Genomic DNA, 24,324 nt, shown 5'->3' with positions numbered 1-24,324 from the left:
GATGGGGAGTTATCGAGTATATATATATATATATTAGTGATGGGGAGTTATCGAGTGTCTGTCACAGTGGTATAATTCTAAAACGTTCTCTAGTTGTTGGCTATGTGGTCCATTACACCAATAAAGAATCATTTATTTATATATATATCTCTATTAAAGTATGAGAGAAATTTCTCTCCCCTCACTCAAATATAATAATGGCTACAAATACTTGGGAAAATAAAATCTTGACAAGGCAGTTTGAATAGTCATCAAAGTTGTAAGACGATTTTAGATATTTTTATTTTTGCAAATAATCAATTTGATTCATATTTACAATAAAAAATAAGAATTTTGACATAAAAAATAATATTTTTTTATGAGAATATTTGTGTCACAAAATTGACATGTGAGACTAGGGATGTCAATGGATCCGGGTTTTACTCAGACCCATAATGAACCCATCCCGTCTGGGGCGGGTTGGGCATACTAAATGTGTCATGGGGCGGATATCGGGTCCAATTTTTCAGATCCATCTGGGTATGAGACGGGCTCACTCCATACCCGCCCCATATATATTGATATAAATTGATGTGCTCGCGAATATGGTTGTGAGGTGATGTGGAAAGTAAATAAATCAAAGTTTTATTTTGTTATTGTATTTTCATTTTAATTTTGTTATTGTACTTTATATCTTTAAATTATATTTTTTTTACGTTTTTAAATTACAGCTTTATTTTTTCAATATATTTTCTCTCTTTAATTTGGTAAGTAATTCTTCAAGTAATTTACCAACTTGTCACACTATTCTTGATGAAGAAGAAGATGATCCTGAAGAATGTGTCTGAAAGATTGCTTACTCGCTGCTTTTACATTGATTCGTGACATCGTCTCACGTGAATTTTTTGTGTTGAAAAAATTCAATACATACATTATATTTAGTAATCATGTTAAATAAATTAAAATCGAGTCGAATTAACTCGTATGTACTATATAAGATCAACAATAACAACATTATATCATCCACAAAAAAAACCATGAATTATGTCCCAAACCACTCATTTATGTCATATTATAACACTATCCTCTTCTTTTTATTGTTCATTTAAAAAAGGAGTAAAATTAAAGAGAAGTGGAAAACAAAAGAAAAAATGTGAAGAAAAAAATGAGAGGAAGGATCAAAGAGAAGGAAAAGCTGAAAAAAGAAAATGGAGAATCAAAGCTGACCCGGGGAGTCTGTGAGAGAGACAGTAACGAAATTGAGTAGTAAAATAAAACGAAAAACAATGCTAGATGATCACTATTTGCAACGTAAATTCCACGATTATTATCGTTAATCGCTTCATAACATTTTGTGTTTTTTTTTTGTTATGAATTTCATTTGCCATTTTTTTTCTTTTTTGCTTTGCCGCTGCTGCTGCGGTGGTGCTACTTCCTGCTGCACATTTCGCTTTCTCTCCTTGCAATCTACCTCTCACGTGAACAATAATTAGGCCCTTTATTCATATTTTCATCCGTCTTTTCTAGGTTTTCTTTCCGCAGTTTAACCTGATCTTGGATTTCTCTTGATCTGCTCACCTCCCTTCAGATCCAGACTACTTTGTGGGGCGTGTAATGTTAAGAGGACTTGAGGGTTTTGCAGTAAAGCTGTGAGGCTTGAACTGGGTTCTGTGGAATGACATTTTTGTGCTTGTTTTACTATTTGGAGCTGTTGATTTTGCTGCCTGTGTTAAGTGTTTGCTTTGGTTGTAAGCTATAGTGGGTCTGGAGTGGAAGTGTATTCTGAATTGGGTCTTGGATTTTTTTAGTAGATTTTGATAGTTTTATGTGTTATTTGAAGTGAGTGTTGTTGAGCTATAAAAGAAATATAGAGTTACATGATATTGGTGCTAATGGGTCAAAAGAAAACATTTTTCTTCGATATATTGGATGTGAAGTGGAATTTGATTCTTAAGTGTGGTAGAGGATAAGTGTTGGAATGCATTTTCTTTACGGAGATGCTGGATCAAATTGTGTGATCTCTATGATTTGCTGTTTGAGTTAGGATTTTTGTCTTTTTCTTGAGGGGTTTGACTGGTAAACTATAGGCTGAATTAAGGCTGGGGGTTCGAAATTAATGCCTTCATCACCTGCGGTGAGGGTTTTCCCAGGAAGGGAAATGAGGGTAGAGAATCACAAGAGAGGGCGTAGTCTGGAAAGCGGGATTCACTATCGAGATGACGATGATCTTGCTCTGTTTAACGAGTTGCGGAGCAAAGAAAAAGAGAATTTCTTGCTTCAGTCGAATGACGACTTTGATAACATATTCTGTGAGTTCTCGCACCCTTGATCTGCTTTCAGATTATCTGCATTTATGGCTTTGGTATTTAGCGAATAATGCGCCTTGTGTTTTTCTTTTTTTAATTATTTGCTCAGTCTTGCTGACAAATGTTGCTCTCTGTTTTTCGTTTATGGCATTTGGCAGCTACAAAATTTAGGTACTTCCCAGATTATAAGCTTGGAATCTCCGTTCCTGCTAGGGGTGAGAGCAGTGACCTGCTCAACACAGAGGGAGATAAAAATGACTATGATTGGTTTGGTTCTTTCTTTTTTGTTCTTGACTCTTTTTTTTCTTTTATTCGTTTGAAATATTATGTATTTCAGATCTTTATTTTGTCGGTATAAAAAAAGAGCCAAAAGCACCTACATTGATGTGGTTTCTGGGTATGTTAGATTTTTGCTACAATCCAGTTTACGCATTAACTTTTTTCTATCCAAGTTATTGAAACTTAGAAGTTCTGATATTGAAGTTCGGGCAAAATTAAAACCTATTAGAGATTGCTTCCTTACAAATTTATTTACTTTGTTTTATATCGCTCTGTTGCATAAAATGATAACTGGCAGCATTTCATTCTCCTCGTGTTCCTTACTGTGTCTTTTGTGATATGTTGCAGGTTGATAACGCCTCCTGAAACTCCTCTATTTACTTCTTTGGATGATGATGTGCCACCAATTAATCTTGCACCCAGGGGAAGGTCAAGGAGTCAACCTGTTCCAATCCCTGTATCATCCACAGTAAGATCTTGCAAGAAGACTTGATTAAGATATGACTCATTGTTTTGCATGTTCGTTTGAAATTGTTTGTAAATGTGTTTTACTTCAGACAGAGAAGTGTTACAGAAATAGTAGAGGTAGTGCAAGTCCTCAACGCTTGAGCCCATCTCCTCGGTCGAGAAATAATTCATTGCAATCAAGAAGTAGGCCACTTTCTGCTACTCACTCAAGCCCACCGCCCACTTTGCGACAGCCGTCTGCTGCAAGAAGGCTGTCGCCCTCACCGAGTAAATCCAAACCTGCTCTGCTGTCTAGTACACCTACCCCAAGGAGGATGAGCACTGGTTCAGTCAGCTCTGTTGTCCCTTCAGGAGTTAGAGGTGCCTCTCCCATCAAGACAAGTCGGGGGAACTCTGCTTCACCAAAAATACACGCATGGCAATCTAACATCCCAGGCTTTTCTTTAGAGGCCCCACCGAATCTTCGTACCTCACTGGCTGACAGACCAGCATCATATGTACGAGGATCTTCTCCGGCATCGAGGAATAGCTCCAGATCTGGAAGACAATCCATGTCTCCAACCGCTTCTAGAAGTGTCAGTTCATCACACAGTCATGATAGGGATCCATTTACTGTCCATAGTAAAGCTTCAATTGCATCATCTGGTGATGATGATGCTGACTCACCACAATCCTTTCCTATCAGCAGCTCAGACCGTTCAGCTCCAAGAAGCATAGGGACTCTCCCAAATATGAGGGCTGTTGGATATTCCAAGAAACCATCTAAATTTTTGTCAAGCTCTGCTCCGAAAAGATCCTTCGACTTGGCGCTCAGACAAATGGTTAGGCAACTTTATGTATTAATTTTCCCATTGGTTTCTTGGTATATGGATCATACTATCTTGTTATTCCAGTCGTTTGATATTTGTTTCTTCTGCTTGTGAGTGTCAAATTGTAGTTCAACAATGACTTCTACTATGTTGAGTGACCGGCCACATCACTTATTAGAATATTTAACGACTTTCCTTTTCTGAATATATCTTGTATGCGTGTGTCTATTTTTTCACGTGTACAATCTTTTTATAAATGCGGTTGCATCCATCTGTACCTTGCATCGCAGAAGTGTGACATTGTGGTTAATCCTAGAATGCTGATGTTTTTTTTGGCACTACTTACCTGATTTCCCAGATTTTCTGTATGGTATTTGTTCGATTTACTATCTTCTTGTTTTTCATACTAGTTTTAGTTTTTTTTTTTTTTATTTAATCATGGCTCTATCGTTGCTTTGGAAAATGTCTTCTTATCTTGTCTTGTCTTGTATATGTATTGACAAAATTTTCATACCACGTGTCAATAGATGCGTAGACCAAATTAAAAATGATTGTCACCATCAAAATTCAAAACATGACTTGATGAGTTTCTTCGTAATCATCATCAAACAAGGAAATAGGTGTTTGCATTTGTACACTGAGGAAGAAGTAGTGGTAATGGCTGATGCATGGTGGAATTACAATTTGAAGGATACTTCAACTAATTTTGGGATGGGTGGAGTAGAACGGTTGTAATAAAAGGTGGAGTTAACTTGAGATTAATAAAATATTGTCTATTCTAGACTGTGGACCACGTCTTGGTCTTTATGATGGTTTCCCAACTAGTCAAATATGATACAGCCACATCCTTTCCTGAAGCATGATGTACTACTGTATCTTTTATAAGTGATTTCACATGGTGACTTTCTTTTTCATGTAAATGTATGCAGGATAAGAAAGGCCCTCAGAATATGTTTAGACCCCTCTTGTCCAGTGTCCCCAGTTCAACTTTTGTAAGTGTGCATCATCATTCTCTGACATCTCGAAATTCTTCAATCACAACTAGCAGCAATGCCAGTTCTGACCAAGGAACAAGTGGAGCACTTCATACAAGAGAAATTGAGCTAAACCAGGAAGATTTGACCTGTGAAAGTGTGAAAGTACAATATCTTAATTTGCAGGATGAAGTATTTTCAATGGATCAAGCTGATGGTTTGAATGAAGATTTTGGGAGCAAGATCATGGAAGAATCCACTCTTAGTAAGCATGGTGAAATGGATGGCCCCTCCATTGCAAATTCTCAGTTGGTTGTTACAGACAGAAATAGCCAACTTGACAAAGCTGCAGCTATGTATGATTATTCAAATGGTGATGGCCCACCAGATATGGCAATATGCTCGAAATGTGGCCTCAAGTTTCCTTCAGATGAAGTTATGAGGGAAGGATCCTTACAACTTTGTGCTAAGTGTACAAATTTGGAAATAAATACAATTCATAATTCGCTTGAGATTTTGGACCAGTCTGCTCCAGAACCATTGCAAGCTACCTGTTCTGGTAACATTGTAATTGATTATATCGAGCCAAGTCAGAATCCTGCAACACTTCTGGTTGAGGAAGGGGTACCGACTTCTGCCACTGATCAGGAGATTATTCATCATCTGTATGCTGACTTTGGCCGCCAGCAGTTGCAGCATGGTGAGGCCAATTTAAATTCAAGGGTGGAAGTTACCGAAGGAGCAGGCATTTCTATGCTGCTGATGAAATCGAGTAGCAGCAGAGGACCCATTGTCCAAAGCAGGAGTTTTACTGCGAGTGCCACCTGCTATGATGATTTTTCCTATATGAGGGACTCTATGAATAGCATAAGAAGCTCCATTGGACATAGCGATGCATCTGTATCATCTTCTGTTGATTTGGGCTATTCAATGAAAATAGAAACTCGGATCCAAAGGCAATCAAGTGGCCGAAAATCAGATGGAGAAAATTGGATGCTTGATATGCCTACAAAGCACAAACGATCTGCTTCATCTTTGTCTGGTGCTTCAAGTCATTGCTTCCTGGTCCAAAGTGCCGCGCCAAGTTTCCATGAAGTTAGTATAGGGGCCGCTAAATGTGTAGATCCAAGTGAACAATCTCTGGCTTCTGAATATATGGATTCTGAAAGCCACATCTTTAAATCTGCTGCTGAATTAACTGACCATCTCATGAATGTCCACTCCGAAGATATTTCAGCTTTGCCAGTTTCAACTTCTGATTCTAATAATTCAATGGATGCAGATACGCTGTCTGCACATTCGCAGCCCTTTGGTCATGGGGAAGATGAGATGCAAAGTTCGTGTCCTGTTGTAATGGATGTTGAAGACGCTCACCATCCAAGCTCTTTGGATACTAAATCAGAAATGGAATTGGAGAATGCTTCTCATTCTGATGCAGATTCAATTAATTCCCACACAGATGAGTTACTGGAGTCCTCTGATTCAGTGGCACAAAATGACGTTACAGCAACTTTTGAAGAATTTGATATTTCAGATTCATCCCGTGGTGCCCCTGGTATGTGCATCAGGATTCCGAATGTTTGTGTTCCTGGTTCTCTTATCTTTTTCTTATGCTCGAGATTTGTATTCCTTGTTCTTACCCATATTTGATGATCTTGTCTTGTTATTATGTCCTAATCTTATTCTGCAGTGGTAGGCTTGACCTTTTCAAATGTTATTCTCTAATTAATCTTAAAACTTCCATTCTAATCGTAGAAGAATCAACTGTCATGGTAGAAGAATCCGGCGGAAGAAAGTCCGGAAGCCTGACTCTAGAAGAAGCAACAGATGCAATCCTCTTCTGCAGCTCCATTGTCCACAATCTCGTGTATGAAGCTGCAAACATAGCAATAGATAAAGAAACACCGCTAGTGGAACCAGTTCTGCAACCAGCTGTTACATTTGCTTCCAAATCCAATTCAGACAGACGGGATATCAGGTCAAGAAACACCTGCAAACGTAATTCCAGATCCCAGAAAACTCAACAGAAGTTGGAAACCAGCCCAAAACCCACTTCCATAGATGCTGAAACTGAAGAGAAGTTCAGTCCACACGATAAATCTCCATACAAATGCGACAGCTTGAAGCCTCCGAAGTTGGAGTCCAAGTGTAATTGCACAATCATGTAGGAGGATTCTCCTGCATTTGTGGCATTGCAATGTGTTTCTACTATTATTTGCAAGCTTTTTGTTGGTTCTAATTGTTTTGTAAGAAAAATATATATACTTCCCACTTAGAGATTTGATTATTCTTGTAAAGTTCTGATTCTATTAATAGGCTGATCATAATAGAGGAATTGCAATTTCCTTGTTTGTTACTATTTGGTTTTCTGGTAAATTCTTTTCTTCTGATGCTCAAGGAAATTGCATTCAGATGGTTATTTGTAATTTTTGGTGATAAATGATGATGCAACTAAAATATACATTTGTCACTTTCTATTGGATTATCAAATTGCTGATAAATATTACACGGGGTTTTTCGTCAATTTTAAGAAAGAAAGAAAAGTACGTGTAAGAGGATACAATAGAGTCTTAGGTATCGAAGTGGCGCATATGTCGCACACCCCACCGCAAGAGGGGCAGGTGTCGGTCGGGATGACGGAGATGTTGGCACCTAGTGGTCACAAAGAGGCTGTGCAACAACTCATTTTTTTGTTTTTGTTTTTTAATGAATCAATATCATTAAACAATCAACAAATCATAGTTTACAAGTGGTCGAAGAAACGAATGAATCACATTAAAAAAAACGAAGTTTCTTCGAGGTTGAAAACTTCGTCTAGCCAATTTGTGTGCCACTTGGTTTGCACTTGGAGGACATTAATGCCGTATTATGGGTAGATCTAAGGTGGAACAAAGCTTGAAACGATCTAGCGATCTGAAAACTTGAAATTAAAATTAAAGAGTGTTTGAATCTGAAACAACTTGATACTGTTATTTGTCGATCATCAAAACTTAGATAATAAAAATTTTCAAAAACTTTCGATATAAAGTCTAAAGAATTAAATAATTAACAATCAACTAAATTTTAACAAAATATTCTTAGTTCACTAAATATTATTTAATAAAATATAAAATCAAAATAAAATTATTGAACTTCAGTTTTAAAAATATTAGTATCTAAAAATAAATTAATGAATTGTATAGATTTTTAAAATGCAAAAAAAAAAAAAAGATTATAAATCATAAAATTAAGAAACAAATTTGATGACGCACATTAGTTCTAGTTAGAATCTTTCTTTCCAAAACATGATTTCTAAGCCTTGTCAAAATCAACCCAGTTCCATTGCATAGTCCAATAGAATGATATATGTTATGCAACAACATAACCGGAGTTCCTACCTTCAAGTTTAATTCGTGATTTGGTGCTCCAGAACACCTGATTGTGTTTAAGAACTCAGGGGTATGCATTTCATGCAATAAATCAATATTTTTATCTGAATGACAAGTTGTATAAGAATTTAGATACAATCTTCCATCTGAATGTTTCATATAAATCATGTATTCATTTACGGACTGAACGGCATCAAGAGTCGAGGTCAATATAGCTTTTTGCTGAAAATATGTTGCATAACTGACAATATTTCCAAATAACAGATATGTGCTCTCAATAATTGTTGCAATAGGATCATTGAAAGTTCATAAAGAATATCAATTGTTGCATAACCATCATTTGCTTCTCCAATTTTTTCCATCCCCTAAATTAGCAATCCAATCTGAAAATTGTTTTATTTCAGCATATTCTTGATCAGAACTCAAATTCCGCATTCTCATGTTTTTCCTCAATCTCAAAACTTTGCAATGTCTCCAAAAGTACGATATTGCATGTTGATTCATCTTTAGGATTAAATGGAATTAAAAAACAAGAATGAGCAATTCTTCTATCAGGGAGGAAAAGAGATGTTATATCAATGGATGTCACGTTCAAAATAGTTTCTCTATTTTATCTCAAGCAAACATACAGAGTTTTCGAAATAAGTGTTTTTGCAATACCTCCATATCCATATACAAAGAAAATATATCATGTATTCAAATCAACATAAGTTATAATCGTATTATGTACTTGGCATTGCTGATCGTTCAAATTATTTAGGAGATTATGATGTTCTATCAAAAGAGCTCTTCTATCAAACCACATCTCGTCATGTATTGAGCTATTTTGCAAATAGTGAAATATTGATCAATTGAAAATGACATTGATTGAAATCCACTTAAATTCTTTCCACTACTTAGCAAACTTTTCTCAATTTCCACCTACACATGACTCTTAATTTCATCCTCATTCAATTTCAATTTTACAAAAGAAATTAAATTAAAATATATAAATGCATATAACTTGCAAAAATATAAATCATAAAAATACAATAATTTTATTAAATTTTGATTTTGACTTTTATTGTATAAACTTCAGTTTTAAAAATATATCCGAATTAAAAATTTAATTCGATTTTTTATTTTTTGGGTTTGGATTTTCGGATTATCCCAAAGTTTGAACGCCGAAAAAGCAATTTTCACATAAATACACGAACCTTGACACGCAGTTAATTTGGGTGCGGTCCGTATGGTTTTCACATGCTTTCCTCCCTCAACAGGCATGTACTGTCAATCGTCGATACTTGCAGTAACCTCAATCACCTCAAACAGCTACAAGCTCATCTAATCGTTCTCGGCCATGGCCAAACGCATTTCTACGCTTTCAAACTCATCCGCTTCTGCACGCTTCATCTCTCCAATCTTGGGTATGCTCGCCTCTTGTTCGATAAATTCAACTCCCCTAATATTTACCTGTATGCCGCCATGATCATGGCATACGCACCGTTATCGGATCATGCATCCGCAGTGCTCCTTTACCGTCGCATGCTACGTGAAAACAGGTCAAAGCCTAACGATTTCGTGTTCTCCATTATTTTGAAGTCGTATCCAGCTGTTTTGAAGAGGCATGGGACGGAGCTGGTGCAAGCCCAGGTGGTTAAATCGGGTTATGGTGAAATCCCAGCTGTGCAAACGGCGATTTTGGATGCCTATTCGAGGTACTGTGTTGATATTGGTGCTGCGAGGAAGGTGTTCGATGAAATGTCGGATAGGAATGTGATGTCGTGGACTGCAATGCTTTCGGGATATACAAGAGTGGGACTGGTGGGGAAAGCGGTTTTGCTGTTCGATGAGATGCCCGAAGGTATTAGAGATACGCCCTTTTGGAATAGTATAATTTCAGGGTGCGTGCAGAACGGGTTGTTTTCAGAGGCTATTGAATTTTTCAGGAGGATGATAGTTGAGGAGGGATTGGCTGGAAGGAACAGGCCTAATCAAGTTACAGTAGTGTCTGTGCTGTCAGCTTCTGGGAAAGCGGGGTTGCTGCATTTGGGGAAGTGCATTCATGGATATGTGTGTCGGAATGGGCTGAGTTTGGATTTATTTGTCACAAATGGTTTGATTGATATGTACGGAAAATGTGGGAATTATGGGAAGGCTAGAATGGTCTTTAATAATACCAAAGAAACAAATTTGATGTCTTGGAATTCTTTGATAAATTGTTGTTGGCTACACGGGCAAATTGGGGAATCAATTAGCATTTTTGAAGAGATGCTGCAGAGGACAGATGAAGTAAAGCCTGATGGAGTAACTTTTATTGGGTTGTTAAATGCTTGTAGTCATGGTGGATTGGTTGTTGAGGGGCTATATTATTATGATATGATGATTCATGAGTACGGAATTGAGCCTCAAATTGAGCATCAAGGGTGCTTGATCGATCTTCTTTGTCGAGCAGGTCGAATAAAAGAGGCCGTGCAAGTGGTGGAGGGTATGAGGATTCCACTTGATGAGGTTGTCTGGGGTGCGTTGCTTAATGGCTGTAAGATTCATAGATGTGCGGACTTCGCTGACTATGCAGTGAAAAAATTGGTTGAGATCAATCCCAAGAATTTTGGTCATGGTGCAATCTTGGCCAACTTGTGTCTGAAAATGGAAGAACGGGATGAGGTGCAGGAAGGGAAAAAGATGCCTCAGGAGTATACTTACAAGGAGGCGCCTGGTTGCAGTTGGATAGAGGTTAAAAACCAAGTTCATCATTTTTATTGTGTCGATAAATCTCATCCTAGAACCGAGCAAATCTATGCAGTTTTGGAATGTCTGGCTGACTCACATTAGTGTATACATCATGCTTTCCACCACAAGTCCTCACAAGTGAGATACTACACATTGAGTCGGGCTGGTAACTACTGCCCATCTGTTTTCAGTATGCGGAAAATGATTACATCAAGTTGGTGAAAGGGTTGATTTCATACACTTACAAAGGCCTTTATTCTTTTCCTTTAACTCGATGAGGGCCAGGACGTTACGTCATGGTTTCAGTAAACCTTGGAGACCTTATGAAAACCAGCCTGTTGTAATGACCTCCAAAACCATCAGTGGATATCTTAGGAGAGCCATTTAAATCCAGTTTAGCCTCAGATCTGTGTTGAAGCTAATAATTCACACCGTATTATTACCCTCAATATTCAATTTTTGGAGAGCTGCCCAGTGGAGTATGAGAAACATAGGAAGAATGTCAGCGCGCGCTAGCAATCTGGTAGTTTGAGAATTCACTATCCATTTTGGATAGAGCTCGAATGAACTCAAACATTGAGATTGTGACACCATGGTGGTGCTGTTTTTCTTTTTTTCTTTTTTTGAATTTGAGGAAGCAACAATCTTTTAGTTCGTCATAGTCCCGGTTCGTCGCTTAATTTTATATTCTTGTTCCATCTGATGATTAGAGGAGTTAACGAATGCCTTTTCTAGCAGGTAAGATCTGAGAGAGTGGAATTATGATAATGGAAAGATCTTTTGGTTGCAAGTTGCTTAGATTTAATTTCAACGCTGTGTAAATAAATGATCTGAACTGATCAATAATACAATTTCACTTGAGAAAAATGAAAACACAAAAATTACTTAATTTTGTATCTCATGTCAGTTTTTCGTGATAATCTCTAATTCGATCCAACTAATAATTTTTTTTTGTGTCTAAAGTATTATTTTCATTCAAAAAAAATATCGTTTTTTATCAGTAAGAAATATGTGTAATATATTTTAATTTAGTTGAAAGGAATTTATATTGACGTCATACAAATCTTGTGTAATTAATAAATAATAATTTGAATAAAATATATTATTTTTTTATGTCGAAATAATAATGCACCAGTCTCGTATAAATGTAGTAGATAATCCAAGAGTCGACCGATTATTAAATTGGAAAAACGTCCAGATCCGATAGGGAGAAAGAGTATATTCCAGGCACCGTGCTCAAATATAAATGGCATATTCACTTGAAAACGAAATCATTTAGCTGACAATTTGTTAGTTTGAATCACGTACGCTAACTGTGTGCTTCTCGTTCTAACAAATACGTGCATGAGACGATAATCGGAGAGTGAAAAGAAAGAGATTATAATCGAAGCGCGGAAAAAAATTACGGTATAAACTAGTTGATTTCGCGGATTGCGAGAAGAAAAGGTAAGGGAAAAATTGGTGATGGATGAAATGGGGGGATCGACCGTTGGGTTGATGCAAGATTCAACGGGGACATCTTCGGTGACAGCAGCGCCATCCGCGAATGATCCGTCGTCCATTTTCACGAACTACGTGTTAATTTCTGCCTTTCTCGCATTTGTCATTGCCCAGGGATCCAAGTTCGTGTTACTATGGTAAAGCTTTCATTCGTTAGACAGCATGTTTTGTCTCTTGAGCGTCGGTGTACTGTGTGATTCAAAAGAAACCTAGGGATTGTATTTATCTGTAACTCTGATCCTTCTGTAGGCTCTCTGATTATCATGGTTTTCGTTTGATTCAAGAAATCTTGGAATCATGATCTGTAATTGTTTTGATCTGGTTTCTTGTATGAAGAAAAGAAGTCGAACAAATTCAGAATTTGATGATTAATTACTCCTTGATATCTTCACACTCGTGCACGAGAACATTTAAGAAAAATGACAGCATCCCGTTGATATTCGATGCTGCAAAAATCAAATAAATACAGGTTTATTATGCAATATATTGATGAGATTCTTGAAACCGTTAAACATGATAATCCTTCAGGTATAAGGAAAACCGTTGGGACATAAAGCAACTCGTTGGATCTGGCGGTATGCCATCATCCCATTCAGCGACAGTGACTGCTCTTGCAGTGGCTGTTGGTTTACAAGATGGCTTTCTAGGATCACCATTTGCAATTGCATTAATCTTGGCTTGTGTGGTATGATCTCATTCCATTTTTTCCCTTATTTTTAAAACCCCCTGTCTTGGAAGAAACCATGATGAAACCAAGATTTCAAACGAGGGAGGACTTGTGCTCGTGCGCCCCCGTGGGATCTACTGATATCTAACTCCGTTGTCAACTTGACAGGTAATGTATGATGCGACCGGTGTCAGATTACATGCTGGACGGCAAGCTGAGGTCTGTTTGTATTTCTAGAAATCGATAGGACTGAATATAGTGTGGCAATTGGATAAGTGACAGATATACTGTTTTTATGGTATGAATGGAAATTTCAGGTTCTGAATCAGATAGTATGTGAACTTCCAGCTGAGCATCCTCTTGCTGTGAGCAGACCTCTCCGCGAACTTCTTGGCCATACTCCTTTTCAGGTTCAGTTTTATGCTTTTATGCTTACAGGATTAAATTTCCATCTATAACTAGTATTGGTGGCGGCGGCCTCAACTAGGGAACGAGGTGACAAAAAGTAAATACATTGCCATTTTTTTCCAAGAAAATTTCTGGATAAGCCTCCATTATTGTTTTCGGAAATATAATGTCTTTATAATCTGTGTTGAGTACTTTGATTCTTTTGTACATCAGGTTGTTGCTGGTGCGCTGTTGGGACTTGTCACAGCAACTATAATCCATTTGATCTTTGGATAAACTGGCTAGGCATCGAAATCTTACCGGTCGCCCATTTCATCGATGGAATACTCCATAGATCAGGATACCGATTTTCAAATCCAAATTTTGAAGTCGGCAACCACTCAGTCAAGAGATGTCATTTTGTCACCACCCTCCACTGTCATACATGAAGAAGATCAGTTAAATGGTTAAATTTGTTGATTTTACCTGCTTTGTGAAATGTAAATATCGACGTTAGTGGCTGTTTCATGTTGTCCTGTAACATTGCAGTTAAAAACAGAAAGAAATTTGTACGAGTGAATAGGTAGAATTTGCATCATTAGATAGACTAATTTGAGCATGTTACTATGTTGTGCTTACTCCTATAAATCTTGGAATATAAATGGCATTAAATGCTGCTGGAATCTAATCCGATAACAGAACAAAAAATTGTTTTGAGCTCCAAAAAAGAATCATTCTTGGTTCTCGACTTTGCCCTCCAAGCAACGTGTTCATCTGGCCTCACTAAAATGGCTCCACTTTCAGTCATTTGACAGAAATCCCACCACGATTCTAATGTTTGGGAACTCTTAACTTCGATCACGTCAATAAAATTTGTCCAAGGTAAAAGTGCTGCTTCACTACTGTCATTTTCTCCCTTGTCTTTTTCTTGCCACATAATGCACACTTTAAGTGGAATTTTGAGCTCCTCAGTTACCTTAAATGCAGCTTTTGCAAGATTGTAGGACTCCTTGATTGGCGCTATAATAAGAAGAAACTCAAGATTGTAGACAGATACAAGGTCAAGGGTAGAGAAAACATCCTTAGATAGTAGTTCAGAAAGTAGTTTAATCTTCATATGAGGCAGTCTCGATCCAGGATCAGTAGACGGAACATAGTCCCTCCTACGTCCTGTTGGTGGTTCTGGTGCCCTTGTTAAACTATCATTGTCGGGTATCAGTGCACCTTTAACATACCTAAAATTAATAATTTCAAGTAAGACTGATTCATCAAGAAAATACCAGATAAAAGGTATGGGAAAATGAATATTATAGGAGAGAATTTCATTGGAGGAAAATTCAGAATTCTTAAAGGCCTATGAAACATGATATAAGTTGACCTGAAACCAAGGTCCTCAGATGGGAACTGAAGTTGAAGGCTTTTTCCTTCTTCGAATATCTGTCTCAGTTTAGAAAGCCGTGATGATCCAAGAGGATTAAAGTCATTCAGAAGAGAATCTGAAAGCTGCAAACGGCCTAAACTAAATATTCCATCCAAAACTGTTCTTTGTAGATCAGAAGGCAAGATGGAACTTAAGGTGTCATTTAAAGTTCGATGCACTGCAAATAAACGAAAAATAATTGAGTTATGCAACAATACAAGCGAAAAACTTCAACTACACTGATATACCTGAATTAGCAATACTAGGATCAAGACCAAGAGCAGCAGGAACAGCCATTGCTGCTTTAAAGTTTTCGACACTTAATGTTGTATTATAGGTAGCAATCTGACATTTTAGGAATTCCCATGATATAGTAGCCATAAAAAATCAAATCTTGAAGTGAGACGCCAGTGTAATCCAAACCATACGAGTCATACCTGCCTACGTTCAGTTTCATAAGTGGAAAGAAATGATGGTGGTGTGATTCCCTTGAGTACATAAGCCAACTTCCATGCAAGATTATGAGCATCCTGTATGCCAGTATTCATACCTGAAAACTTTCGTTAACGATTTTTAGTTCTTCGAAATTAACATAAAGTTACAATTTAACATAATGACACCCCTAAAATGCAAAAAGAATACTCACCAAAACCACCAGCAGGTGGGAAGCGATGAGCTGCATCACCTGCAAGTATCACATGGTTGTTGCAAGCTAAGAATTTCTCAGCAACTTCAGCATGCATCACCCATGGCTTTACATCCAACACCCTTACATCTGCAAGCTCTCGGCCGGCCAACTTATATATTAATCTTTCACACATCTGAAAACAAGTAAATTTTTTAAATAAGAATAAGTGAATAACAATGAGTGACTAAAAAAATAATTAACAAGCGTACTTAAAGTGTCAACCCAAGGAACTTAACAACGACAGTTAATAAATAAAGTACCTTGGAGTTGAAATCTTCAAATTTTTGCTGAGGTGGGTAAAAAGGTACCTGCAACATCGATAATGCCGGAAACTCTAAGTGTCAAGCAGAAAAAACAGCATCTTAGAATTAAAAGCATCAATATACAGCTCCCAACTCATGTTGGAACTTACGCCACCTGCAGCACAAATTCCCCTTGCAGCAAATCATGAGCGACGATAACACCTATGGCTTCAGTATTGAAAACAAAAAACAACATGCCTGGTCTTTCGTTTATCAAAAATTGCCCAAGGTCATGGCTCCTAAAATGTATGCTGACAAGATTCTGCAAATCCTTCTCACCATTCATGCCTAATCCCATGAGTTTTCTCACCGTACTTCCAGCACCATCCGTGCCAACAAGGAAATTACATTGGAGATTTTTCTCTACAGGTTTTCCTTCCCTGATCACAGACGCTGTCACGTTGACACAGTGGTTGGTGGCATTGATAGCTGTGCACTCATGCCCCAACAATATCGCATGCTCTGCAATCTTGCATTCATCAGACATCATTGACCCTTCACTTAGAATATGAAAACCAATGTCCTTAAGCTGCTCAATTAGTAACTTTGTGAGTTTATACTGGGAAAAGTGAGCAACAGAAACTGGACTGACAGTCCTGTCAAAATCTGCATATAGAACAACGTTTAGACAAACTCAAAAAGCTACTGATAGACATATCTTATGGCGTTTTTGGCTATGTTCGATTTACCAAAAGGAATTCTATGAAGCAAAGAGATAGCAAGAACCAACAAAGTTCAGAAGTTACAGAAAATTCGAGATGGAGGAAAGAAAATAAACAAGGAAAACTGAGTGAGGGATCAAATTTACATCATGTGTCCTACAGAGTTAAGTCAACAAAGATTCAAGACCCAACAACAACGAAGGCCGTGATTAAATGATCAATGTCTGGCCCATCAAGAAAATAATCATGAATGCGCACTCACAGCCTAACAAACGAATATATGCGAATGAGTGTCTGCCATATTTGTTACAACAACAATGCCATATGTCATCTATTTATTCGTTGTATTTACTATAAATGCAACTATCTAGTGTAAACAACATTGCAGTGAATATATTTTAATCATTTTACGTTCTTTTTTTATCTTGATATCGAGAGTCAGAAATGGTGGAGGCCAATTCCGAATACTCAACAGCTATCAATGGTGTTCCTAATCCCAATCTTCTTATCATTAACCCAACAAATCAGATTACCTCGGTGAAATTAAATGATGATAACTACCTGTTGTGGAAATTACAAGTTCTGGCTAGCATCCGAGGCTCGGGGCTTGAAATTTTCATCTTTGACAATCCACCAATCCCTTCTCATTTTGTTTCCACCGACGACGGGGTAGAAATAATCAATCTCCATTATATCTCTTGGTGTCGGCAAGATCAGCTATTTTTCTCGTTTCTTCTAGCTTCTATGGCAGAAGGAGTACAGGGCCAAATGGTGGGGTGTGAAACTTCAACCCAACTTCGGGGAAGAGTCACTTGTCTGTTCGCTTCAAGATCAAAAGCACGAGTAATGCACTACGAATTCCAATTACAAACGCTCAAGAAAGGTAGCATGACCATTAAAGACTACCTTAGCAATATGAAAAACTATATAGATACACTTGCTGTTGTGGTCACCCGATTAATGAAGAGGCCAGATTTTATATGTCCTTGGAGGTGTAGGCATCGAGTATGACTCGGTGGTGGTTCACATCACCTCGCGTGATGTCAGTGCATTACTCCTATCGTATGAAGGCAGCATTGAGACCTATAATCTCAATGGCAGCAGTCTTACTCCTGTTGTTCATGCTTCAACTTAAACATCTCCGAAGAATCCCGAGAACTTTCAACCATCCAGAGGGACATATCAATGAGGATGAGGCCGTTGCAGAAATATGCGAGGGGGACGAGATTGGCAACCCAACAACGGTCGTCTTGTCTATCAAATCTGTGGTGTTACTAGTCACATAGAACAGATATGCTACTATCGTTTCGAGAAAGATTATGTCTCAATGCCAAGGGGTGTGGGTAGTGGCAGGACGCCACAATATCTACAACATAGTCCCTCTCCACAACATCCAACATTTGTCTTCGACACCACTGCATTCAGCATCACTACTTCTTATTCTTCTCTGGAAGAGTGGTCGTTCCCAAATTCAGAGGCGTTACACCATGTCACTCAAAAAATTGGAAATCTCTCGTTTGGTTCTGAATATTCAGAGGGTGGTATTAGGTAAGGTTCAAATGATAAAGGGAGCAGGTTTGGCTATCTCTCGTCTTGGTATTCCAAATTTATTATCCCTTATTCTTCACGCAACTTTGTGTTAACTAATCTTCTCCGTGTTCCTCAAAATAAACAAAAACATGTCAAGTGTTGGCAAGTTTGCACGAGATATCCATGTTTTCTTTGAATTTCACCCCCAGTTTATTGAAGGACCTAGCAACTCAGAAATTTTTTCTCAAAGGGAGTTTGCACGATGGCTTGTACAAGTTTAGTCTTGGAAAGCTTCTCCCTCCGTCAACCTTTTCAGCAAAATGCATCTCCTCTTCTTTTTCCTCTACTAACAAAGATCAACACCAGTCATCAATCAACGTGTGTCCTCGTCTCCTAGATCAGTGGGACCTTGGACTAGATCATCCAAGTTTATCAATTGTTAAGTACAATTTATCTTCTTGTAATGTCTCCATTTTCATAAATGCATCCATGATTTTTTGCATGGCCAGTGAACTTGGAAATAGTCACAAATTGCCTTTTGCTTCTTCTTTAACTCAATACTCGGAACTTTTTGAACTAGTATATGAGGATGTTCGGGGTCCAGCTCATACCGTATCAAGAAATGGATTTAAATATTATGTGAGTTTTGTTGACGCTTATGGTAGTAGTTTACTTGGATTTATTTCCCAAAGCTCAAATCTGAAATGTATTCAGTGTTCCTTCAATTTAAGAAATATGTTGAAATTCAATTTCAGAAACATGTTAAGATCTTTCAAACTGATTCCGGAGGGGAATTTTGATCTCTCTCTCGTTTTCTTTCTACTCAGGGCATAATTCATAGGTTTTCTTGTCCTTATATCTCTCAACAAAACAGTGTCGTTGAAAGAAAACACCACCATATTGTTGAGATCGGTCTTCTTTACTTGCCCATGCTTCTATGCCCTTAAGATTTTGGGAAGACGCTTTCTTAATTGTTGTCCATCTTATCAATAGACTTCCGACATCCGGTACTCACGGACATGTCCCTCTCTCGCTTCTTTACCACAAAACTCCAGATTTTTCTTCACTCCAGTTATTGGGTGTCTATGATTTCCATGTCTCGGATCATACAACAACCATAAGCTTCAAATCCACTCTAACTGTGTCTTTTCTTAGGATATAGTGATACACATAAATGCTACATTTGTTACAACAAGGATTGTCGTATTTATGTCTCTAAGGATGTTAAATTCGGTTAGCTGGTGTTTCTTTACAACGATATGTTTCAATCTCTTCCTGAAGGTCACCCGTCTTCGAACACTTTGTTACTTTACTTACCACAACTCACCTCTTCTAGCATACCTCAAAACTCACACTCTTATCTGTCTGTCCTATCATCCTTATTCTCTTCATGTCCTCTTAGTTCTTCTCCCACTATTGCCAACTCTCCGTCCCCTCATTTGGAATTCTCAAACTCTGTTTCTTCTCCCAAGAACGACCACCTGATGATAACTTGATCCAAGTTTGGAATTTTCAAGTCTAAAATTTTAGTAACAAGATGTTTCGTACCTCGAGAGTCCGTGACTTTTCATGAGGCAAAAGCTTCTTCGGAGTGGTGTCAAGCCATGGATAACTAGTATCAAGAACTTCAATGAAATCAGACTTGGTCCCTTGTTGAAGTTCCTGACAACACCCCTATCATAGGTAGCAAGTGGGTTTTTAAACTCAAGACTAATCCCGATAGCTCGATTACTCGGTACAAAGCACGTCTTGTGGCGAAATGGTACTCTCAAACTCTGTGTTTAGATTATACTGAGACTTTTAATCCAGTTGTCAAGCCAACCATTATACGGCTTGTGCTCACCATTGCAATTTCCAATGGCTGGAATATTCGTCAAGTTGACGTTAATAATGTTTTTTTACATGGTCGTCTTAATGAGGTAGTTTACATGTGTCAACCTCAAGGTTTTGAGATTGAGTCAGACAAATCCTAGCTTGTTTGCAGATTGAACAAAGTCATTTATGGATTAAAAGACGCCTCTCGTGCGTGGTTCGACAAACTCAAACATGCTCTTAAATCAATAGGATTCTCCGAGTCTAAGGCAGACACATCTCTTTTTGTCAAATTTGATTCGAGTTCTATTATCTATGTTCTTATATATGTGGATGACGTCTTAATCACAGAAAAGAATAAATCCCATGTTCAGGACTTGATCATCCAGATACATAATCGGTTTTCTCTAACAGATCTTGGTGATCTGTCAGTCTTCTTAGGCGTCGAAGTGTTTAAACATCAACGCACGGAATCTTTTTGCTAGAACAAAAATGGATAAGGCCAAATCTTGCCTACTCCTATGATTACCAGTATCAAGTTATTTGCACATGATGGTTATATCTTTGAGGATGTTACCTTGTATTGAAGCACGGTCGGAGCTCTTCAATATCTCGCGATTACAAGACCTGATATTTCCTTCAGTGTGACTAAAGTATGTCAATTCATGCAAAGACCTATTCATACACATTGGAAGGCGACAAAGCTTATATCTCACGGGCAGTCGGGCACTTTTGACTTCGGTATACATCTCGCTCCTTCCTCTAATCTCAATCTTGTTGGCTACTGTGATGTTGACTGGGGAAGTGATATTGATGATCGACGATCAACTTTTGGTTTTTGCTGGTTCCTTGGGAATACCCTATTTCTTGGAGCTTTAAAAAGCAGGCCGTGGTTTTCTCGTTCTAGTACCGAGGCGGAGTAACGAAGTCTTGCTAATGGTACATCGGAAATCTTTTGGATTAAATCCCTATTATATGAACTTCACATTCTGCCAGTAACAACTCCCATAATATGGTGTGATAATCTCAGCACCATTGCATTAAGTGTGAATCAAATTCTCCATGCTAGCACAAAGCATCTTGATCTGCATTTTGTACGAGAAAAAATGTTATCCGAGTTTCTCTTTGTTCGCCAAAGTCCCAGCTGTTGATCAAACACTAGACATTTTCATTAAACCATTGACCACAGTTTTTTTTCTCAGGTTACATTCCAATCTCAGAGTTTTTCCTATCCACTGTTGAGAATGAGGGAGGAAGTTAAGGGAACAAAGATTCAAGGCCCAACAACAACGAAGCCCATGATTAAATGATCAATGTTTGGCTCATCAAGAAGATAATGATGAATGCACACTCACAACCTAACAAACGAATATACGCGAACGAGTGTCTGCCATTGTTATTACAACAACGATGCCATGTGTCATCTATTTATTCGTCGTATTTACTATAAATACAACTATCCACGGTGTAAAAAACAATAATCTATTTATTTGTTGTATTTACTATAAATGCAACTATCCACAGTGTAAACAGCATGGCAATGGATAATATATTTTAATCATTTTACGGAAGTTCTTATGTCCTAGAGTCATGGGTTTTTGTGATATCCCATTTATTTGACATTCAAAACATCAGTGTTCTAAATGGCGGACGCCTAGGCGGTGCGGTCGAGAGGCGGGTGTTTTAGGCGACCCAGGCTATACGGCGTTGGGGAGGCGGGTCGAGGCGACGAGCAGGCGGGCTAGGCGACGAGCAAGCGGACGAGGTGCGCAGTCAAGATTTTTAAGTTATAGTCAACAATTTTAAAAACTTAGTCAACAATTTTAAAAACTTAGTCAACAATTTTAAAAACCTAGTCGAAGTCAACTAATTTTAAATATCAAAACCCTAGCAAACCTCACTTTCTTTAGATAATTTGGAAGATTAGTAATGTTTAGTCAACTACTTGTTCTAATGATGGATAATTGATTGAAACTTTGAAATTTAAACTTAGTTTTTTGGTAAAAGTAATTATATTACTTTGTTAGCATAATAGCATTAATATGATGATAAATCTTTATAAATCTTTATTAATTGCACATTATCTAGATGATATTATATTGTATGAAACTTCTTTGTGCTTAAACATTATTTAATTGCACATTTTACATAAAAAATGATGACTTTTTGTGATTATATTGCATGATTATCTATAAAAAATTACTTTAAAAAATTCAACCGCCTAGACGGCCGAGGCGGTAGGCGGTCACCGTCCGCCCCGCCACCGCCTCCCGCCATTTACAACCTTGCAAAACATATAATTTTGTTCTTTAAGAAACATATAATTTTGCTTCCGTAATTTCACAATCTCTGTAAAATTTTAAATTGAAAATAATGTCTAACCAACCACATGTTGCACACATACAAAATGTTCTTACAATCGTTCATCTAGAAAACTCCAGTTTTTTCATATAAAGGCTTGTAGAAAAAACTCAACTTGTACCTTGCGGTTGCAAATGATCAACAGAACCCAATATTCGACCAGTTAAAGAAGTGCAGTATATGAACTTTCTCCAGGAATCCACCGGAGGTTGAGACCTTAAAATTACATCAGCCAGACCATTTAATTTCCGGAACACCTGGCATAAACAATCTACTCAAAATAAAAGCTTTGCATTACATTTGGAATCCTCGACATCTTTCAAGAAATTCCACAATTGCATCATCAAGGTCAAACAAACAAAAGAAATACGAGAAAACCTCCATGGATCTGTTGTTGATGAAATGAGCTTGAGGATGTCTCGAGAAAACCTTTCTTTTCTCCAGAACCGCACATTTTACCCCTAAAGAACACCATTAGGCAAAGAAATGTCACAGTTATTTCCATCTTTAAAACAAAATTTGATGCATGGTAGACCAAAGCTAAACATGATCTTTCCGTTTCTGAGAAACAGAAAAAAAAAATTTGACCCAGAGAACCCACAATTTCGAGCCATGGACATCGTAGAACGGGTAAAAAATGAAGAAATATGTTAGAATAACTCTCAACCTGTTGGGCATTATCTACATGCCAGATAGACTTTTTAAAAATCTCATTAATTTGATTGAAAATGGCAACTGAGATTCAAATTTTGTAATCCTCAGAACAAAATTGAAAATAAAACCAAAGAAATTCGTGTAATCGACAGAGGAATACCTAATTTCGTAAGAAGAATTGAGAGAACAAGGCCCACAGGGCCGGCACCCACGATTAAGACTGGCAAGAAGATTGGATCTTCAGCATAGATTCTGCTAGAACAGTCTGACAAAACTCTCTTTTGAAGGTAAGAAACGCAAACAATGGCATCGCTTCTTGCTTCGATATGATGGAGTCCCTGAAACTTCCCGATGATCCTCAAAATCCCCATTGGAGAGACTACATAGAATCAATTAAAACATTTGAATTTCTTCTTGAATTTTTTCTAACTGGGATGACGAACAAAAGAGCAAAAACAATAAAGTGATACGAAAGAAAATAATGGCAAATCCACCCCCGCCACCCCCCACCCCCGGGACAAAAAAAACAGCGTCAAAACCACCGTTACAGCGACTACCGACATGAACATCAAATCAAACTATGAAAGTCTTTATTTTTATTCAGTAAAACAATCAATGAACATAAGGGCAGAAACGCAGAAGTAATTTGAAGAAACGAATTCATGAACAGTTGAAGAACAAAAAAAAACGAAGAAAAAAATACCAGCTCGTCTCTTCAAAAACGGAGATTATACAGATGTAAGCATGTAACAGTCTCTCAAATTCTCCAAATCCCCAGCTTTAACTATATACAAAGTATATAAATAAGATGTACATTTGAAATTCATGGTCTTATTTTTACAACCAATAAAATATATTTCAAATCAATCGATTTAAAATTGATCAACAAACTTAATCTTAAATTTTAGTTTTTTTATTTGAATAATTCAAAGTCGTGAAACTATTAGATTTGATTGTAGTTGCTTTGCTTTTTAATGTTGGGACTTGAGTAATGATTTGAAATGAAAGCAATCATATTTTATAACTAGTTATTCTGTACATGTGATGTGCGTGTATAAGTTTTTTTTATCATTATCGATGAATTAAAGTGAAATTTGATAAATTATGTTGGGATTAAATTGATATTTGAATTGTCGAAATAAAAAAAATAAAAATAAAAGTGTGTGTTGAAATTTAAAAAAACAAAACAAAAGACAAAAATGTAATATTAGTATTATATAAAGATAAATTTGGGGAAAAAAAATTTGACATCATTTCTATCATATATTTGACTTTAATAAGATAGAATAGATTTATGAGTAGGTCTCTTGTGAGACGGTCTCACGAATCTTTATCTGTGAGACGGGTAAATCCTACTCATATTTACAATAAAAAATAATACTTTTAGCATAAAAAATAATATTTTTTTTTATAGATGACCCAAATAAAATATTTGTTTCACCTGAA

General features: G+C 37.3%; 4 protein-coding genes across 12 annotated transcripts; 3 read left to right on the top strand and 1 right to left on the bottom strand.

The window, feature by feature from the left end:
- The first annotated feature begins 1,110 nt into the window (after positions 1-1,110).
- LOC140982529 (uncharacterized) lies at positions 1,111-7,171 on the top strand. 4 transcript variants are annotated; one of them, XM_073449076.1, is made up of 7 exons: positions 1,114-1,290; positions 1,568-2,288; positions 2,444-2,552; positions 2,913-3,033; positions 3,122-3,853; positions 4,771-6,370; positions 6,571-7,171. In XM_073449076.1, the coding sequence occupies exons 2-7, from the start codon at positions 2,096-2,098 to the stop codon at positions 6,981-6,983; spliced, it is 3,168 nt and encodes a 1,055-aa protein (XP_073305177.1). In that variant the 5' UTR covers positions 1,114-1,290; positions 1,568-2,095; the 3' UTR covers positions 6,984-7,171. The 4 variants fall into 4 exon arrangements, with proteins under 4 accessions (XP_073305179.1, XP_073305178.1, XP_073305177.1 ...); XM_073449078.1 differs by having other exon boundaries at positions 1,111-2,288; positions 6,592-7,171; XM_073449077.1 differs by having other exon boundaries at positions 1,113-2,288; positions 2,913-3,021.
- A 2,198-nt stretch (positions 7,172-9,369) lies between these two features.
- On the top strand, positions 9,370-11,772 carry LOC140983524 (pentatricopeptide repeat-containing protein At1g33350). 2 transcript variants are annotated; one of them, XM_073450608.1, is made up of 2 exons: positions 9,370-11,257; positions 11,314-11,772. In XM_073450608.1, exon 1 carries the CDS (start codon positions 9,423-9,425, stop codon positions 10,995-10,997), a length of 1,575 nt encoding a protein of 524 aa, XP_073306709.1. In that variant the 5' UTR covers positions 9,370-9,422; the 3' UTR covers positions 10,998-11,257; positions 11,314-11,772. The 2 variants fall into 2 exon arrangements, with proteins under 2 accessions (XP_073306709.1, XP_073306710.1); XM_073450609.1 differs by having other exon boundaries at positions 9,450-9,589; positions 9,765-11,772.
- A 315-nt stretch (positions 11,773-12,087) lies between these two features.
- On the top strand, positions 12,088-14,029 carry LOC140983642 (uncharacterized). Its single transcript, XM_073450771.1, has 5 exons — positions 12,088-12,532; positions 12,924-13,080; positions 13,231-13,281; positions 13,380-13,472; positions 13,684-14,029. The coding sequence occupies exons 1-5, from the start codon at positions 12,360-12,362 to the stop codon at positions 13,744-13,746; spliced, it is 537 nt and encodes a 178-aa protein (XP_073306872.1). The 5' UTR covers positions 12,088-12,359; the 3' UTR covers positions 13,747-14,029.
- Positions 14,030-14,093: 64 nt separating this feature from the next.
- On the bottom strand, positions 14,094-23,659 carry LOC140983640 (uncharacterized). 5 transcript variants are annotated; one of them, XM_073450767.1, is made up of 11 exons: positions 23,582-23,659; positions 23,039-23,307; positions 22,603-22,685; positions 22,346-22,481; positions 15,975-16,465; positions 15,818-15,865; positions 15,516-15,690; positions 15,307-15,419; positions 15,118-15,214; positions 14,828-15,047; positions 14,094-14,684 (listed from the first exon to the last, which is right to left on the bottom strand). In XM_073450767.1, the coding sequence occupies exons 2-11, from the start codon at positions 23,247-23,249 to the stop codon at positions 14,117-14,119; spliced, it is 2,142 nt and encodes a 713-aa protein (XP_073306868.1). In that variant the 5' UTR covers positions 23,250-23,307; positions 23,582-23,659; the 3' UTR covers positions 14,094-14,116. The 5 variants fall into 5 exon arrangements, with proteins under 5 accessions (XP_073306868.1, XP_073306869.1, XP_073306867.1 ...); XM_073450768.1 differs by having other exon boundaries at positions 23,039-23,257; XM_073450766.1 differs by lacking the exon at positions 23,582-23,659 and having other exon boundaries at positions 23,039-23,374.
- Between the last annotated feature and the right edge of the window lie 665 nt (positions 23,660-24,324).

The sequence above is a fragment of the Primulina huaijiensis genome, chromosome 8 (genome assembly GCF_012295235.1).
Source record: "Primulina huaijiensis isolate GDHJ02 chromosome 8, ASM1229523v2, whole genome shotgun sequence".
In the NCBI taxonomy this organism is placed as follows: Eukaryota; Viridiplantae; Streptophyta; class Magnoliopsida; order Lamiales; family Gesneriaceae; genus Primulina; species Primulina huaijiensis.
This window is presented reverse-complemented; position numbering and strand designations above follow the sequence as displayed.

Excerpts from the sequence above, each read along its gene's own strand:
- LOC140982529 (XM_073449076.1), top strand. The coding sequence starts at position 2,096 with ATGCCTTCATCACCTGCGGTGAGGGTTTTCCCAGGAAGGGAAATGAGG. Across the intron at positions 2,289-2,443 it reads CGACTTTGATAACATATTCT|CTACAAAATTTAGGTACTTC; the intron begins GTGAGTTCTCGC and ends GGCATTTGGCAG. Across the intron at positions 3,034-3,121 it reads CAATCCCTGTATCATCCACA|ACAGAGAAGTGTTACAGAAA; the intron begins GTAAGATCTTGC and ends GTTTTACTTCAG.
- LOC140983524 (XM_073450608.1), top strand. The coding sequence starts at position 9,423 with ATGCTTTCCTCCCTCAACAGGCATGTACTGTCAATCGTCGATACTTGC.
- LOC140983642 (XM_073450771.1), top strand. The coding sequence starts at position 12,360 with ATGGATGAAATGGGGGGATCGACCGTTGGGTTGATGCAAGATTCAACG. Across the intron at positions 12,533-12,923 it reads TCCAAGTTCGTGTTACTATG|GTATAAGGAAAACCGTTGGG; the intron begins GTAAAGCTTTCA and ends ATAATCCTTCAG. Across the intron at positions 13,081-13,230 it reads CATTAATCTTGGCTTGTGTG|GTAATGTATGATGCGACCGG; the intron begins GTATGATCTCAT and ends TCAACTTGACAG.
- LOC140983640 (XM_073450767.1), bottom strand. The coding sequence starts at position 23,249 with ATGGGGATTTTGAGGATCATCGGGAAGTTTCAGGGACTCCATCATATC. Across the intron at positions 15,420-15,515 it reads CCCACCTGCTGGTGGTTTTG|GTATGAATACTGGCATACAG; the intron begins GTGAGTATTCTT and ends GAAAGTTTTCAG. Across the intron at positions 15,048-15,117 it reads TCCTAGTATTGCTAATTCAG|TGCATCGAACTTTAAATGAC; the intron begins GTATATCAGTGT and ends GTTTATTTGCAG.